Source organism: Phyllostomus hastatus, unplaced genomic scaffold (assembly GCF_019186645.2).
Source record: "Phyllostomus hastatus isolate PE091 unplaced genomic scaffold, TTU_PhHast_1.1 phas_contig_1162, whole genome shotgun sequence".
Taxonomy (NCBI): Eukaryota; Metazoa; Chordata; class Mammalia; order Chiroptera; family Phyllostomidae; genus Phyllostomus; species Phyllostomus hastatus.
This window is the reverse complement of record NW_025333537.1, coordinates 10,300,599-10,315,708: the sequence shown is the minus strand read 5'-3', so window position 1 is coordinate 10,315,708 and position 15,110 is coordinate 10,300,599. Positions and strand designations below refer to the sequence as shown.

The following is a 15,110-nucleotide window of genomic DNA, read 5'->3' as shown; positions in this document are numbered from 1 at the left end:
CCTCTTTTCACTCCCAGCCCAGATGGATTGAGTCGACAGTGTCCATGCAAGAGTGGCCACGTGACCCACGCCTGGCCAGTCGGTACCTCCCAATCCTCTGGCAACTGACTGATTCAGACACGGACACAGGGCTTCGAGGAGCCAGTGGGAGTCTGTCCTGGGACCCTGCTGGAAATACTGGTTTAGAGATGCCCTCTTTCTCCTGGGTTTGCTACCCTGGTAGCAGGTACCTCGGGGCTGCTGAGTGGGGAGAGCCTGCCGGAGAATGAAGCCAAACAGGAGAACAGAACTGAGACAGGGTAAGAGACAGGATTCTGGGAGCCTCGTTTCAGCCCTTGGATCTAACCAAGTCTGAAGGTAATACTGTCCAGTACTCTTGGTGATAGGAATTCATGAATTCCTATCCACCGAGGCCAGGCGGAATTGGGTTGCTAATCCTGGCCACGAAAAGAGTTCTTACAATGTCAGCTAAGACAAGGTCGCACCTCCTCCCTGAAAGCCCGTCCCCCCACCCCCAGCACAGTCACCCCGATGAACTCAATGTCCCATTCCTGGAAACAAACCGCTCAGGGCCACAGGGCCCCCGGGAACTGCAAGAAAGAGACTTTGCTGGGGGGCTGGAACACGGAACTTCCTGGTGCTGCTGCCACAGCACGCCTCCCCTGAACCACGCCAACTGCTGGGACACAAGCCCTTCTCTCTACAGTCGACAGTCTAAGGCGAATGCCAACAGCTGGAGAAGCCAGTGGAACTCAATACAGTAACCCAGTGGACATAGTTAAAGCAGCGGTTTTCTTGGCTGGTGGAAAAACGCGCTGTTTGGCACAGCGGGGGGAGAAAGGGGATGATCAATGCTAAGGCCAGCACCTAGGTTCTCACGCCTGCCGAGCTGGTCCCTGCACACGCACTCGGGCTACGTCAGGAGGGAAGGGAGAGGCAAACACGACAAAGTGAACAGGTGACAGCTGGGGGCGACACCGAAGAGCACTGCAAGCAGGTCCCCCTCGGCTCCCCGGTGGGGGGGCTCAGTCCCTCACCTTCACACAGCGTCGTCCTGGGCCCCCAGAAAGGAAAATTCTGTCCCTGTTTTATTTAGCTTTTATTTTAAAATAATTTCCAACATGTAAAAGAATTATAAGGGGAGTACAAAGGCCCTGACTGCTGTGGCTCAGTGGGTGGGATGTCATCCCACAGACCAAAAGGTCACCGGTTCGATTCCCAGTCGGGGCACATGCCTGGGTTTGCAGGCCAGGCCCCCGGTTGGAGGTGTGTGAGAAGCAACTGCTCGATGTTTCTCTCTCACGTTGATGTCTCTCTCCCTCTCTTTCTCCCTCCCTTCCCCTCTCTCTAAAAAGTAAATAAATAAAATCTTTAAAAAAAAAAAAAAGAGTACAAAGAACTCCTCTCTACCCTTCACCGAGATTCAACAACTGTGAGCATTACGCCGTATCTGCTTCATTGCCACCCCGTCCCCTGTGTGTGGTGTGTGTGTGTGTGTGTGTGTGTGTGTGTTTGCGTGCGTGTTCTTTTTCTGTATCAGGCACCAGGAATTTATAGCTCATAGGTCAAACACAGCCACACGATTTCGTATGGGCGGTAAGCTAGAAATGGGTTTTCCTTGGTTGAAAAAAAACTCAAAAGACTGTTTCACAACATGTGAAAGTATATGAAATTGAAATGTCAGCATCGGTAAGCGAGGTTTACTGGTGCACAGCCACGCCCACTCATTTGCATACTGTCTGCGGCCTCAATGCAACTACGAGAGCAGAGAGCACTAGTGACAGAGACCATGTGGCCCGCAGAGCCTAGAACCCTCACTACGTGGCTTTTGTGCCGCGTAAGTTTGCCTACTCCTTTTCCAGACCATTTGGGAGTTAGCGACAGGCAGCATGCTTCTTTACTCCGAAAGACTTCGTTGTGTGTTTCCACAGAACAAGGAGATTCTCTTACAGACCCACAGCAATGGTGATCAAACACAGAAAGCATGACCTTGATACCACACGGCACCATGACCTCAGATACCATCCAGATTCCCATCTGGCTGCCTGTCCACTGACGGCAGTGCCCCCGGACCCTGGGGTCCGACTCAGTCCCCTGCACTGCGCCACTGTTCATGTCTCCTAACATCTCTCTGTCTTTCATGACGTCGGCATCCTTAAGGAGTTCCATCTAGTTTCGGAATACGTCCTTCCACCTGGGTTTGTCCCTTGTTTCTCCATGACTGGCTTTTGCTGATGCATTTGGAGGAAGAACGCTACTGAAGGGACATGGTGCCCTCAGCGTCTCCCATTAGGAGGGACGCGGTGTCTGTCGTCAGTAAGTCATCTGCGGAGAGCCAGGCTGCGCGTCCATCACTTCTGAACTCTGCGGCGCCCAGCAGCCCTGTCCTCACAGCCCGCATCTGCTGGGCGTCAAGGGGACCCTCCAGACCCACAGTGGAGAGGAAGGGGGCAGCGCGACCCTGACTGGACTGCAGTCTTCCGGAAGGCGGGGCCTCCGGACTAAGGGCCCCAGCTATGGCCCCCGCTACGGCAGCCCAGCAGTGGCCCCTGGAAGATAAAGAGGTGGGTCACCTCCTGGCACTCTTTGGGGCTGGGTGCCACCACCACCGGGGGGAGATAAGACCCAGACTGCAACATCAGCAGCCAGATGCTTACCAGGCCCTCTTCGGTCTGAATTAATATTTAATTTCAAAGTAAAACATGAAGACAGTACCCTTGTTAAAAATTAAAACACTACAGCTGCAGCTGGAGTTGGCTTTGAACACACCCCCGTCCTTCTCCCCGTCCCCAGAAGTAACTACTGTTACTAGTTTCTTCTAGACATTTTCCTATGTGTCCTTCCAGACTATATTCTATGTACCTATGTATTTCTGTATTTTATATAGGCCTGTTTCTTTTTTTTTAAATCCTCGCCTGAGGACCTGCTATTTTAGAGAGAAGGGAAGGGAGGGAGAAAAACATTGATGTGAGAGAGACCTCTCACACCTCTCATAAGCGCCCCCTACTGGGGACTGAACCTACAACCGAGGCATGTGCTCTGACCGGGAATCAAACCCGTGACCTTCCAGTTTGCGGGACAATGCTCTAAGTACCTGAGCCACACCGGCCAGGGTGAGATATATATGCGAAAATGAATGGTCCCTAATCTACCATATTTTTCAGACCATAAGACACACCTAGGTTTTAGAGGAAAATAGGAAACAAATTTTTGAAGCAAAAAATGTGGTAAAATATTTAATAACATAAACAACATAATATTTCACCAATGTAAAGGTAAAGCTACATTTGGACTATGAGATGCACCCCCATTTTCCTCCCAAATTTATGGGGGAGGAAAGTGCATCTTATAGTCCAAAAAATACGTTATTTTCCTTTGCTTCATTTTAGCAATAGACCCCACGAAGTTATAGCCGGGCATGTGGCCTACAGACTACATTTCCCAGCCTCCCTTGCAGCTAGGGGTAGCAGTAGGACTAAGAGCCAATGGGACGCAAGCAGAAGCGGTGTATACCCGTTCTCAACCACAGTTTTCTAAGAAATGGCTCGGCCGCCACTCTCCCTTTGCCCGGCCGGTGCGTGGCAACAATGGGTCCAGTTTCACTGAAACCAGAGATGGACGCTGCACAATACGAACGGCAAAGCCCATGTCCATTCCCCAGCCAAACCACACTAACCTGAACCCCAGGTGACCTCACGGGACAGACCTTCCAACCTGTGATGGTTTAAAAACATGACTGCCCATCCTGTAGCATTCCTCCTGCAGAGAGGCGGGGTCTCTCTCTATTCCCTCCCCTTAAATACAGGTAGGCTTGTGGCTGGGTCTCCCCCCCCCCGCCAAAAAAAAAGGCAAGAAAAGTGACACTACACAATTTGTGAGGAAAAAGGCGTGGAAGGACACACAGCTTCCCCCTCCTCTGCTGGAACCTTCCCTCTTGGAGCAAAAAGTTCAACTGCCCGAGGCCACCATGCTGTGTGGAAACCCTAACCACGCAGAGGAACCCCAGACAGGCTCTCTGGCCGACAGTCCCGGCTGGAATGACAAACCTGCTTGCCGTTCCAGCCCAGGCACCAGGGGGTGAAGAAACCTCCAGATGACTCCAGATGACTCAGCCCCGCCCATCCCGGCCCTTCGAGTCCTCCCAGCTGGGGCCCCTGGCACCACAGAACACAAACTGCCCAGACCATGTGCCCCGTCTAAACTCCCGACTCACGGGACCCACGAGCAAAAAGCAATTACTGCTGTTTTATGCAGCAACGGATGACTGGAATCCCACTCACCCTGGACCACACCTCCCTCCGGACTGTTATGAGAAAAAGAGGGGGGGGGAGAGGGAGGGGAGAGAGAGAGAGGGAGGGGGAGAGAGAGAGAGGAAGGATGGAAGGAAGGAAGGAAGGAAGGAAGGAAGATACCTCGTTTCAGTCTTTTCCTTTGGGGATTTCTCCGTTATAACAGCATAGCTTATACCCTAAAGCACATACTTTTGATTTTTAGAAACATAGGAACAGTGTCAGAATGATTCCTCAACTCTCTTTTCTTACTCAATAATATGCCTTGAAGACCCACCCATGTAAGAACAGATTTACTTCATTCTTTTTTAGCGCTGGGCAGTGTTTCGTGCAGTGCCACGGTTTACGGGAGCCGTTCCCCCCGCTGCTGGGTATTTCAGTTGTTTCCAGTCTCTGACCGGAACCAACAATGCACCGTTGGTTAACACCCTCGGCCCTGCCTCCCCGGGCGCACACGCCAGCCCCTCCCTGGGGAAGATTCTCTCCGGGGAAAAGAAACGGAATTGCTGGGTCAGAGGGCACAGGCCTGTCTTCAGTTTTAATGGATCTTGGCGAACGGCCTGCGCAGCGGCTGTACCCACCGACAGCCCCACCCACAGCACAGGACAGCCGTCCACGTCTCACCGACACTCAGTGCCCTCGACATCTGCTTTCTTACAGGCGCTTCCCTCATGCCCCACGGGTGGTGCTTTCTGCCCGAGCCCCGACACGGGGTGAGGGTGGGGGTCCGGGGGCTGCCCCGTCATCCCGTCTCCCGGTACGCGGAGTCACTCCTGATCCCTGGGGCTTCTCTCTCTCTCTCTGTCTCTCTCTCTCTCTCTGTCTCTGATACTGGAGACCGTACATCTGTCCACTCCTGTCCTCAGCTCCAGGGTTAGGGTCTGCCAGCCACAAGGACGACAGCGTGGGGTCGGGGGCAGTCAGACACCAGGCCCCTAGTGCGACACGCTCTCCGCGCCGGGCCAGTCTGCGTGGGCTGCTGGTGCCGCCCGCCTCCAGCAGTAGCAATGGTCGTCCCTTCATGTCTTGGATCCACTTTTTTCATGTCAGCTGCCTTTCACTTGCTCTTTTTAAAAGTTCTGATATAGCTCAGTGGATTGAGCGCGGGCTGGGAACCAAAGTGTCCCAGGTTCGATTCCCAGCCAGGGTACATTCCTGGGTTGCAGGCCATAACCCCCAGCAACCACACATTGATGTTTCTCTCTCTCTCTATCTCCCTCCTTTCCCTCTCTAAAAATAAATAAATAAAATATTTTTTAAAAAAAGTTCTGATAAAACTTAGCATTTTAATCATTAAAAATTTTTAACTTTTTAAATTGTGATATAATACACATATGATTTACCATTTTGACCATTAAAATTTTTTTTCTATCCCCACCCAAGGACAGTTTTTTCATTGCTTTTAGAGAGAGAGGAAGCAGGGGAGGGAAACGTCCACGCGACAGAGCAGCACTGATCGCTGCATGTCCACCGCGACCATCCACCTCCAGGACCTTCCTCTTCCTCCTCCCAACTGAGCCTCCGAACCCACCACCAACAACTCCGCTTCCTCTACTCCCCAGGCCCTGGCCGCCACCCTTCCAGCACTTCTGACTCCACGCCTCTGACTCCTCCGGGTACCCCGTACAAATAGGATCACACAGTATTTGTCTCTTTGTGTCTGGCTGATTCAGACACGGCGTTATGTCTCCAGGGTCTATCCAGGTTGTGGCATATGTCGGAATTTTCTTCCTTTTCAAGGCCGCACAATGTTACTGTACGTGTGTACTGCATTTTCTTTATCCATTCATCTGTCGATGGACACCTGGGTGCTTCCATCTTTGGGCTTCTTGTGAAAACTACTGCTATGACCATCGGTGTCCAAGTGCCTTTTCAAGTTCCTGCTTTCAGTTCTTTCGCGTGCGTCCCCAGAAGTGGGGTTGCTTAGATCACACAGCAATTCCGTGTTTGCTTTTCTCTGAGGAACTGCCGTGCCCTTTCCCACAGAGGCCGCACCACGGCCGACAGCTGTCTCCGCGTCCCCAGGGGCTTCTGGCAGCGGGGAGGGGCACAGTACCGGCCTTCCCACGGAGTTCCGATTTACCCTCGCGCAGGAGGGTATCTCCGACAGACCTGTGTGCTGGGATGCTTTTTCCGGGGGCAGAATGAACTGCACTGAGGCAATCCAATCCTGCCTTTCATCCCGTCAGCCTTGGCCCTGTGGCCTCGAATGGAACTGGGCACCAGATGGGGGCCTTCTGTTGTTGCCAACCAGGCAGCTCGTCCCCTTCTGGTTGATGTCTCCCCAGTTTCTCTGGAGACCCCTCCCTCCCCCACGCTCAGTCCGGGAGCTCTGCCTGGCAGCCGGTGGGCCCTGCCCCGGGCTCCAGGGCAGGTGCTGCAGGCCGGGCGGCCAGATCATCAGCCTCCAGATCCCGATGGCTGACTCAGGGAGGGGCATTCAGAACCGACCACACTCAGTGGTGGGGCTCTTATCAGAACTGCTGGAAAACAGAGACTCTTTTTCTGCTAGTTTTGAAGGCAGCGAGATGTAAGCCCGGTGTGCATGCGGCTCCTGCCTGAGAATGAACCCAACAGAGAGGAAAACAGAATGGAAAGGTACACGAAGGCTCAGCCCTGATGATTTCACTTGAGCCCCTGGATCGGCCTGTACCTGAAGGCAGTGCACCTTTGAGTTCCCAATTACATAAGCGAACATCTTTTGTTTTGTTCCGTTTGTCTTTGCCCGTTGGGTTGAGTGTCTTCATTCGAGAGGCAAGTGTCAGAATCTAGATTCAGATGCCAAAGAACAGAGCTTTCCTCCTGGGCAAAATGAATCACACCAGGTAGGGGAGAAGCCACAAATCTCGGACCCATTATTACCAAGCTCTGGCCGAGGACACTGTCATCAGGAAGATGCCAACAGCAAGGACTTGGAGCCTGGCTGACAGAATCCTTCATCACGCCAGTGGCTAAATTGTCACCCAAAAGTGTACACCACAGCACAACCATATTGTTTTGTGTGGGTTGTGTTTTTTTTTTAACCAAACTAAGAACCCAAACCATTTTTTTAACAACTTTATTGAGGTATAATTTACATACATTGAATTGACTCACTTTAAGTGTACAATTCAAAGGTTTGTATACATTTACCAAGTTGTACAACCATCAGCACACCCAGTTTTTGAACATTCCCCCGCCCAGTGAGGTCCCTGGTCCCTCTCAGCGCTCACTCCCCGCCCCCTGTGCTGCCAGCGCCTGGCAGCCTCCGACCTCCCTTCTGTTTCTATAGACTTTTCTTCTCTGGATATTTCAAATAAATAGAGTCCTACAGTCTGTGGTTTTTGTGCCTGGCTTCTTGCACTTAGCCTAACTTTTTGAGATTTATTTACATTGTAGCGTGTGTGAGTATTTTTTTAGCGCTACTCAACAATAAAAATTTGGCACAGATATACCACATGTTGTTGACCCGTGCACCCGTTGCGGGACATTGGGGTGATTTCCACTTCTTGGCTCTTACAAGCAATGCCACCACGGGTGCTTCGTACTAGGCTTGGTGCGGTCATACATTTTCATTTCTCTCTAATAGGAATGGAATTGCTGGGTCACGTGGTAGGTAAATGTATGTTTAAGTTTTAAAGGACGCACCCAACCGCCAAACCACCATTCTTATTTCTGAACTTGGAAACAGTGGGTTGGATCATGGGAGACGCTCTCCGAAAAGCAGGAGTCAGTTCTCTGCACTCGGCGCAGGGAGAACCAGCTAATCAACGTGCCTGACTCTCACACCGAGTCGCTCCCTCTAAAAATAACCCGGAGTGCTGGGGGCACCGGAGCAGACAGACAGCTGTGGGGGAAAGGCGCCGTTCTGCAGCACGAAGCGAGCCCCAACCCCCCGCAACTGTCTCGTTCAAGACCAATCCAAGAAAAGAAACATGCTTGATCGGATGCGTGCAGACAAAGCTGAGAGGAGGAAGAAGGGGGTAAGGGTAAGGCAGACACTGTCGGTAAAGAATCCAATGCCAAGACACTTACTTCTCTAGGAGAGAAAACACGGCCGCCGCGCACCCTCCGTCCTGCAGTGACTGGTATCTGCGGGGCCACAACCGCGCACATGGCCGGCACCAAGCCCACGCAGCTGGCTTTCTGTGTAAGCCTTTGGTACTGCTGGATTACGTTCTGGTTTCCTGCTCACTTTATGAAGTATTTCAGGTATACAAAAAGTGGACAGAAAAGCCCTGGCTGGCGTAGCTCAGTGGATTGAGCTCAGGCTGCGAACCAAAGTGTCGCAGGTTCGATTCCCAGTCAGGGTACATGTCTGGGTTGCAGGCCATGATCCCCCAGCAACCGCACATTGATGTTTCTATTGCTCTCTCTATGTTTCTCTCGCTCTATCTCCCTCCCTTCCCTCTCTAGAAATAAATAAATAAAATCTTTAAAAAAAAAGGGGACAGAAAAACCATAGCATAGAAAATAAACACAACATTAACACTCAAATTCTCACGCTGCATTTAAGAAATAAGAGTGCACATGAGGCTGAAAGCGCCTGTGTACTCTTGCTTAGGCGGAACTGCCACCTCCTCCTCCCAAACAGGCCAGCCCCCCGCCCCCACCCCAGATCAATTTGGTCTTTCCCTGAGCTGACCCCCTCAGACTCTATTCCCTGGGCTCCCTTACTCTGCCCCCGACTTAGGTCTGGCCAGTGGGAGGCCGGGACAGAAGACTGGAGGGCGGGCGAGACAGAGCCGGGGTATGTGTTCCTCCGGCCTCCCCCCTGCTCGGCTGTGGCCCTCAAGTACTGCCCCCCTTCCCCAGGAATAAGCTCCGGCCAAGTTCTGCGGGCTGACCCCTCTCTCCGCCCCTTTCGCGTCTGTGCTGCCCAAGCAGCACCCTCTGCTCCTTTAGAATTAGGATCCCAGCCGCAGGGGCCTTAAACGGCCACACCTCTCTGTAAACAGCCCCTTCCTTAAACTCTTCAGTGAGATCCTTCGGACAGAGACGCTTCTCGCTTCTCGCCAGGGCTCTGCCTGCCCGATCTCCACTTCAGTGAATCTGACCCAGGTCACTCCCTTGCAAGTCTTTGTACTATTGTACAAAGATCCGCATCAGTAAGCAATACATAGTTTCACTTTATTATACATGTCACACTGTATATCCCTCTCGGGGTTGCTTTTCTTTTCTTTTTTTTTTTAAGATTTCATTTACTTATTTTTAGAGAGAGGGGAAGGGAAGGAGAAAGAGAGGAAAAGAAATGTCAATATGTGGTTGCCTCTCGCATGCCCCACACTGGGGACCCAGCCCGCAGCCCAGGCATGTGCCTTGACTAGGAATCGAACTGGCGACCCTTTGGTTCGCAGGCCTGTACTCAGTCCACTGAGCTACAACAGCCAGGGCTCAGTGTGGCTTTTCTGTTTAAAAGATTCATCCACCGTGATACATGTTGCTCTAGTTTACTCATTCCGCTCTTCACACCCCACTCCATGGGAGTTCAGTGGAATTATCCAGTTTGATGGACACTTGGGTTTCTGTTTCTTAGCTGTTATAAACAAGTGTTATGAAAATTCTTGGACATATCTTCTGTTTGAAAATTTAACCATGAGTATAGGTATTACTTATAAAAATGTATAATGGATAAAAACAAAAGACAGAGAAGCACTAACATTAGCTCTGGGAGCTGAGATGCCCATAGCGTCTTTCCTGCACATCTGATGCCCCTTCTTTTACACTATGTATTGAAGATACAAACAAGCGAGTTTCTGTTGGAGGATTCGGAGTTCTTCCGCCTGTCCTGTCCTCTGAGGCCCCAAGCTCTGCCCCAGTGGGAAGATGAGGTTAATGATTCCAGCTTCCAGCACACCCGTGAAACATCTGGAGATGCCCTCTTAACACAAGGCATCTTGGCTGAGTCGTAAGATCCAGAACTGAAGTCAGAACTCCTGAGTCAACATTCATTGCAAGATCTGCCAGCCATGGAATCTCACGGCATTTTCAGACAGGGCTCTGGCCCAGGAGCATCGGGGTTGGTGGGCACCCCAGTGAACTGCAACGGAGCCAGGGTCGCCACCAAAATGTGGAGCCTTACAGCTGTGCCCTTCTCTGGCGGGAAGTTTTCAAAAGATTACATTTATATCGTTCTCTTTCCAAGGAATCAACATCAAACAAAGATTTCTGGATGCTGAGTATGCTTAACTAAGACTCATCACCGTGGAAACACTACCAAGGATGGCACGTTGACCTCATCTCAACTGCATCGATTCTGTATTGGGAGGGGAAAGATTCTGAGTCACGTGTAAGGATCGATTAGTAATGTCTGGTACGGGAGCAGTAAGTGGAGGTATGAGCACGTGTGTCAGACACTAGGAAGGCAGGACAACATAACAGCCAAGTGATCACACTGTGCAGCTGGACAGATGTCACATCCAGGGTCTGCCGCCTGCTGAGTTACTCAGTCTCTTTGTACTTCAGTTTCCTCAGTTGTCAAAGGGCTGGGAGACAAGGCCTATGTTACAGGCCATGGCCTGGTTTTTAAAAATCAGCTTTATTGGGGTATACTTTACATGTGAATTTGCCAGCTTTCAGGTGTACGATTCGATGAATTTTGGCAAGTATATACCATTGTGTAACCAGCACTACCATCCGCACATAAAGCAAAGCTTCCTTAGTGTCTCAGTAAACTTTTCACGGCGTCCCCAGACCAAATAACCGAAAGGCACTTATGCCCTAACAACTTAGTGGCCTTTGAGAAAAAATAGTACACTGAAATCGACAAAAAGATCTTTATTTCATTCTGAAGTAACCAAAATTATTTACTAGGGGGACACGCGGGCCTGTCGGCTCTGCACAAATCCTCAGACCGGGGGACCAGATTAGACACTGCTGGCCTCATTTCTCGTTCCACAGGGTTTTAATGAAATAATACTCTCTTCCTGCTTACCGCCTGCCCGCCCGCTGTCTAGTCTATACACAGCAGCCAGAGGACGCCCGTTTCACTGCTAGTAAAAGCCACAGGCTTTGCGGAGGTCTACCTACTGTGAGATCAGGTTTAGGGAAAGGCCGCTTCCGGCTACCTCCTCCCTTGGTGCGAGGGGCAAGGCCGGGTGTCCAGTGGAAGGAGACAAGGCAGGAAAGGCCCATTAAACTACCTGCCGCCGGGTCTGTAAGTGACCTTCTGTGGTCATACCGCAGGCCACAGGGCCGTGCTCAGTTCGCCCGCAAGGCTGAAACCCCAACCAGGCAAAAAGGCAAAGTCCCCTCAGCGACCTGACCTTGTCCCGAACCCACTGAGGGAGGCCCCGGCACATGCAAACCACGGTCAGAAGAAATCAGATCCTTTCCTCTGGAAATTCCCCGAGATCATGACTTGGGGGGGTGGCGGGGAGGAATTCCAAACATCTTTCAGATGCTGTAGGGCCTGAAAATGAGTTTCCTGTTTCCTCCCTTCGTTGGTAAACGGGAAGGAGAGGTAACACCCAGAGGCATTACACGTTGCTCCCAGAAAGACGAAGTCGAACCATGAAAAACCCATGAATCCCAGGTTCTGAAGTAGATGTAGGAAAATTAAGATAGATGAGGATTTTCTGGTGGAAATGAAAAAAGAAACCCTTCTTACTGTTAACCTTTCTAGTTCCCACCCACCCACCTGCCTACCTGTGGTGACCTCCTAGTTCCCCAGCAAATGTCTCATATCTGAAAGTCTGTCCAATAAATACACATGGACAGTGCACACCCTACTTACATGTATGTTTCCAGACACTTTCACCCCAGCAGTTCAGAGCTCTCCCATTTAATATGATGGAGAGGGGACTCCCAATACAAGGACAGACATCTGAACATGGACATGTAGGGCACTGAGTTCTAGCCCCAGCTTGATCACTAAATTGCTGGGTGACCCCAGTTAAATTAGCATGTCCAAGCTTCAGTGAAGACATAGTGTTTTTAATCTTAACCCCCAGGGGCCCCTGTGGCTTTCCACCCATCACTGGCCTTTGACCCAGCAGCTGCCACCAAAGCCTGAGGCCAGCAGGGTCCCTCTGCCCCAAGGCAGGGCCCGGTCCTGCTGCCCTACTGCCAAAGAACCAAGCAGGCAGGCGACGTCACAGCTTCCACCCGGCCAACCCTTGCCGAGCACCGGGGTTTGAGACCCAGAATTAATGCCCAGTTCCTCCCTGGCCCTCACACACCTGAGGCCCAGAGACACCAAGTGAGAACACAACAACAAATCAAACTGTCTCCTTTGCAACCTCTGCCTGCCAAGACTTGCAGTCTAATTGCTGTTAATTGCATTAATTGCACAGCTCTGAAGTGTTAAGATTCCTCCTCCTCCTTCTCCCAGTCTAAGGCAGGGCAAGGGGAAGGAGGGATGAACAACAAAAGCTCCACTCGGCAACCTCCTTCTCCCACTCCTGACCCTCCAGCCCCCTCCGTGGCTCCAAGGTTGGACGTGACATGAGAGCCCAGCAGGACAAAGCATTAAGAAGTGGCTCTGCTTTCTCGATGGCAGTGGAGCCACAAGGGTCCCCAGGGAACTGGGTGGGACCCAAGGAGAGGGCGCCAACCCACACATGCTGGACAGGCCAAGGAAGGGATGATGCCCTTCCGGTTCTGGGTACCTCACCCTCCGCTCATGCCTAAAACTGGCCCATCTCTCCAGCACCCCTCTCTCTACTCCTCCGGACCTGCTGCCTCGTGTCTAGAAAGACCCATCACAGACACCCTCGGCAACCTCCTCTCCCCTCCCCTGGACACGGCAAGAGGCCAACCAACCGCAGACAAGAGCTACACGTTCAGGAAAAAGGTCACTGCTCCAGCTGAGGACGAGGACTCGGGTGGAGGTGTGCCAGACGGTTTCAGACCAGCAGCGCCCGACGCGGAGGAAACCACCACAATCCCGGAGCTGCAGAGGGGGCAGCCCCATCTCCAAACAGGGCCCGGGAGTCCCCCGGGGCCAACCCCAGGGTTTCCTGAGGCGTCTCCAGTCAGCAGAGCAGATAGCGGAGGCCTCTGAGAACTCCCACCGGGAACAAACCCTCCTGCCCGGACCCCACAGCAGCAAAGCCATTCTCTTCGGGGGCCTCTCGGACCTCCGCCCCCGCGGCCCCCTCGCCGGGCTCCGGCCCGGAGGGCGAGGGAGGCGCCCGGGCTGTCAGACCGACGGATGCCAGCCACCGCGCGGAACTCAGCCTGCAGCCGCGCCAGAGCCGCGAAGGTGGGGCGCAGGGATCGCTGGTCCCTCCGCACGGCCGATGGGTTCAAGGGGAACGTCTCCCGAGCGCATGCTGCAGAACCGGGCTGCAGCGCAGGGCCGCCCCGCCGGAGCGGAGCGGGAGCCGGGCCGGGGGTGGGGCTCCGGGAAGACCCCTGCGGAGCGCGGTGCCGGGCTGCCTCCCTCCCTCGGAGTCCCAGCACAGACCTGCCCCCTCGAGCCTCCCCCACACGGACATGCCTGGAACTTCCCCCCAGAGGCGACAGACCAACTTTCTGCAGCGAAGGAGGTGCGCGGAGCAAGGAGCCGGTGCGAGGGCGGGGGAGTGGGGCTCCGACCGGGCGCCCCAAGTGGATGAAGAACTGAAGTGCTGGGAGGTGGGAGGGGGCTGGCCCACGCGGACCACCGGCCTCCGCGGCCTGGCCAGAGGCACCCACCGCCCAGGAGTCCCTCGGGGTGCCCACCGCCCGGGCTCGCGGAGTCGCAAGGGGGAAGGCACTGCGCCTCAGGTAGCAGAGTGGAGGGACCAGGTGGCCCGGCTTTACCTGCAGTTCCTGAAATTCTCCCTCCAGCTCCTGCCACTCGCGCTCGCAGCGCTCCAGCTGGGCCGACATGGTGCAGTGGCGCGCGGCGGCGGCGGCGGCGGCTCCCGCAGCGTGGCGCGGCGGGCCACCAGCGCCCCACCGCCGTCCGCTCGCCGGCCGCCTTCGGAGGCACCAGCTGTTCCTGCGCTGCCGGAGCCACGCGCGCACCTGACGTCACAGCCCCGCCCCGGCGCCCGCCCCACCCCCTCGCCGGGCGGCAGGCCGCGCGCATGCGCAGGTGCACGCGCCTCCCCGGCCCCGCCCCCGAGTGTCGCGCGCCCCTCCAGGGACGTCTGTAGCTTTGCAGGGCTCTCTCTCCGGCCCCTTGGGAATGCGTCTGCGCCTCCGGAATCTCTCTTCTAGCTGGGGCTAGGGAACTCGTTCGCAGACTGTATTTGCAGAGCTTATTTTATATAAATTAATTGGATTGTGTTCATTTGGGGTGCCTGGGGTCTAGAGGGAGAAGGGTGTTTGGGGGGACGTGAAAGCACACCATCCTTTTGGCATCACCTGGCCCGAGCCAAGGCCAGCGGCCTGGAATGCTACAACTGACATTGACTGTCCAACAAGGTCGCCGAGTAGGGCGGGGCAGTACAGAGAGGGCCCTGACATCTCACACTGTCATTATTTTCTGCCACTAATAACATCCTAGAGTCCTGCCCTCTAAGACTCTGGGTGACTATCTGGACAGCTGTTTCTGTCACTCAAAAGACTCAACCACCTCAAAGGCCATTGAATCCCAGTTCCCTTCCCTCAAGACCTGTCCCTGCCTGGCTTTCTAGTCACAGCTCTCACCTCACCCCGACCTCCAGCTGCTGTGTCTTCTCTTCCTGCCCTTGTGCGGGGTACTCTTCCCCCTAAATCTTCGTGTCGTTTCCTTTTGCTCATCAGTCAAGCCTCAGTTCAAATGACACCTGTGTTAGGTCCTAGGGCTCCCCTAACCACGCACTGACCGGCTTAAACAACAGCAGTGCATTGTCTCCCAGTTCTGGGCGCTAGGAGTACAAAACCAAGGTGTCTGCAGAGCCATGCGCCCTCTGAGATTCGGGGTGGTGG

At 53.5% G+C, this 15,110-nt stretch overlaps 1 protein-coding gene across 1 annotated transcript in view; it reads right to left on the bottom strand.

The window, feature by feature from the left end:
• Nucleotides 1-14,256, bottom strand: part of TMEM120B (transmembrane protein 120B) — a 34,204-nt gene extending 19,948 nt beyond the window's left edge. The window contains exon 1 of the mRNA XM_045841472.1: nt 14,016-14,256. Within this exon, the coding sequence (XP_045697428.1) occupies nt 14,016-14,084 (69 nt within the window). The 5' untranslated portion in view covers nt 14,085-14,256. The remainder of the gene's footprint in view (nt 1-14,015) is intronic.
• Between the last annotated feature and the right edge of the window lie 854 nt (nt 14,257-15,110).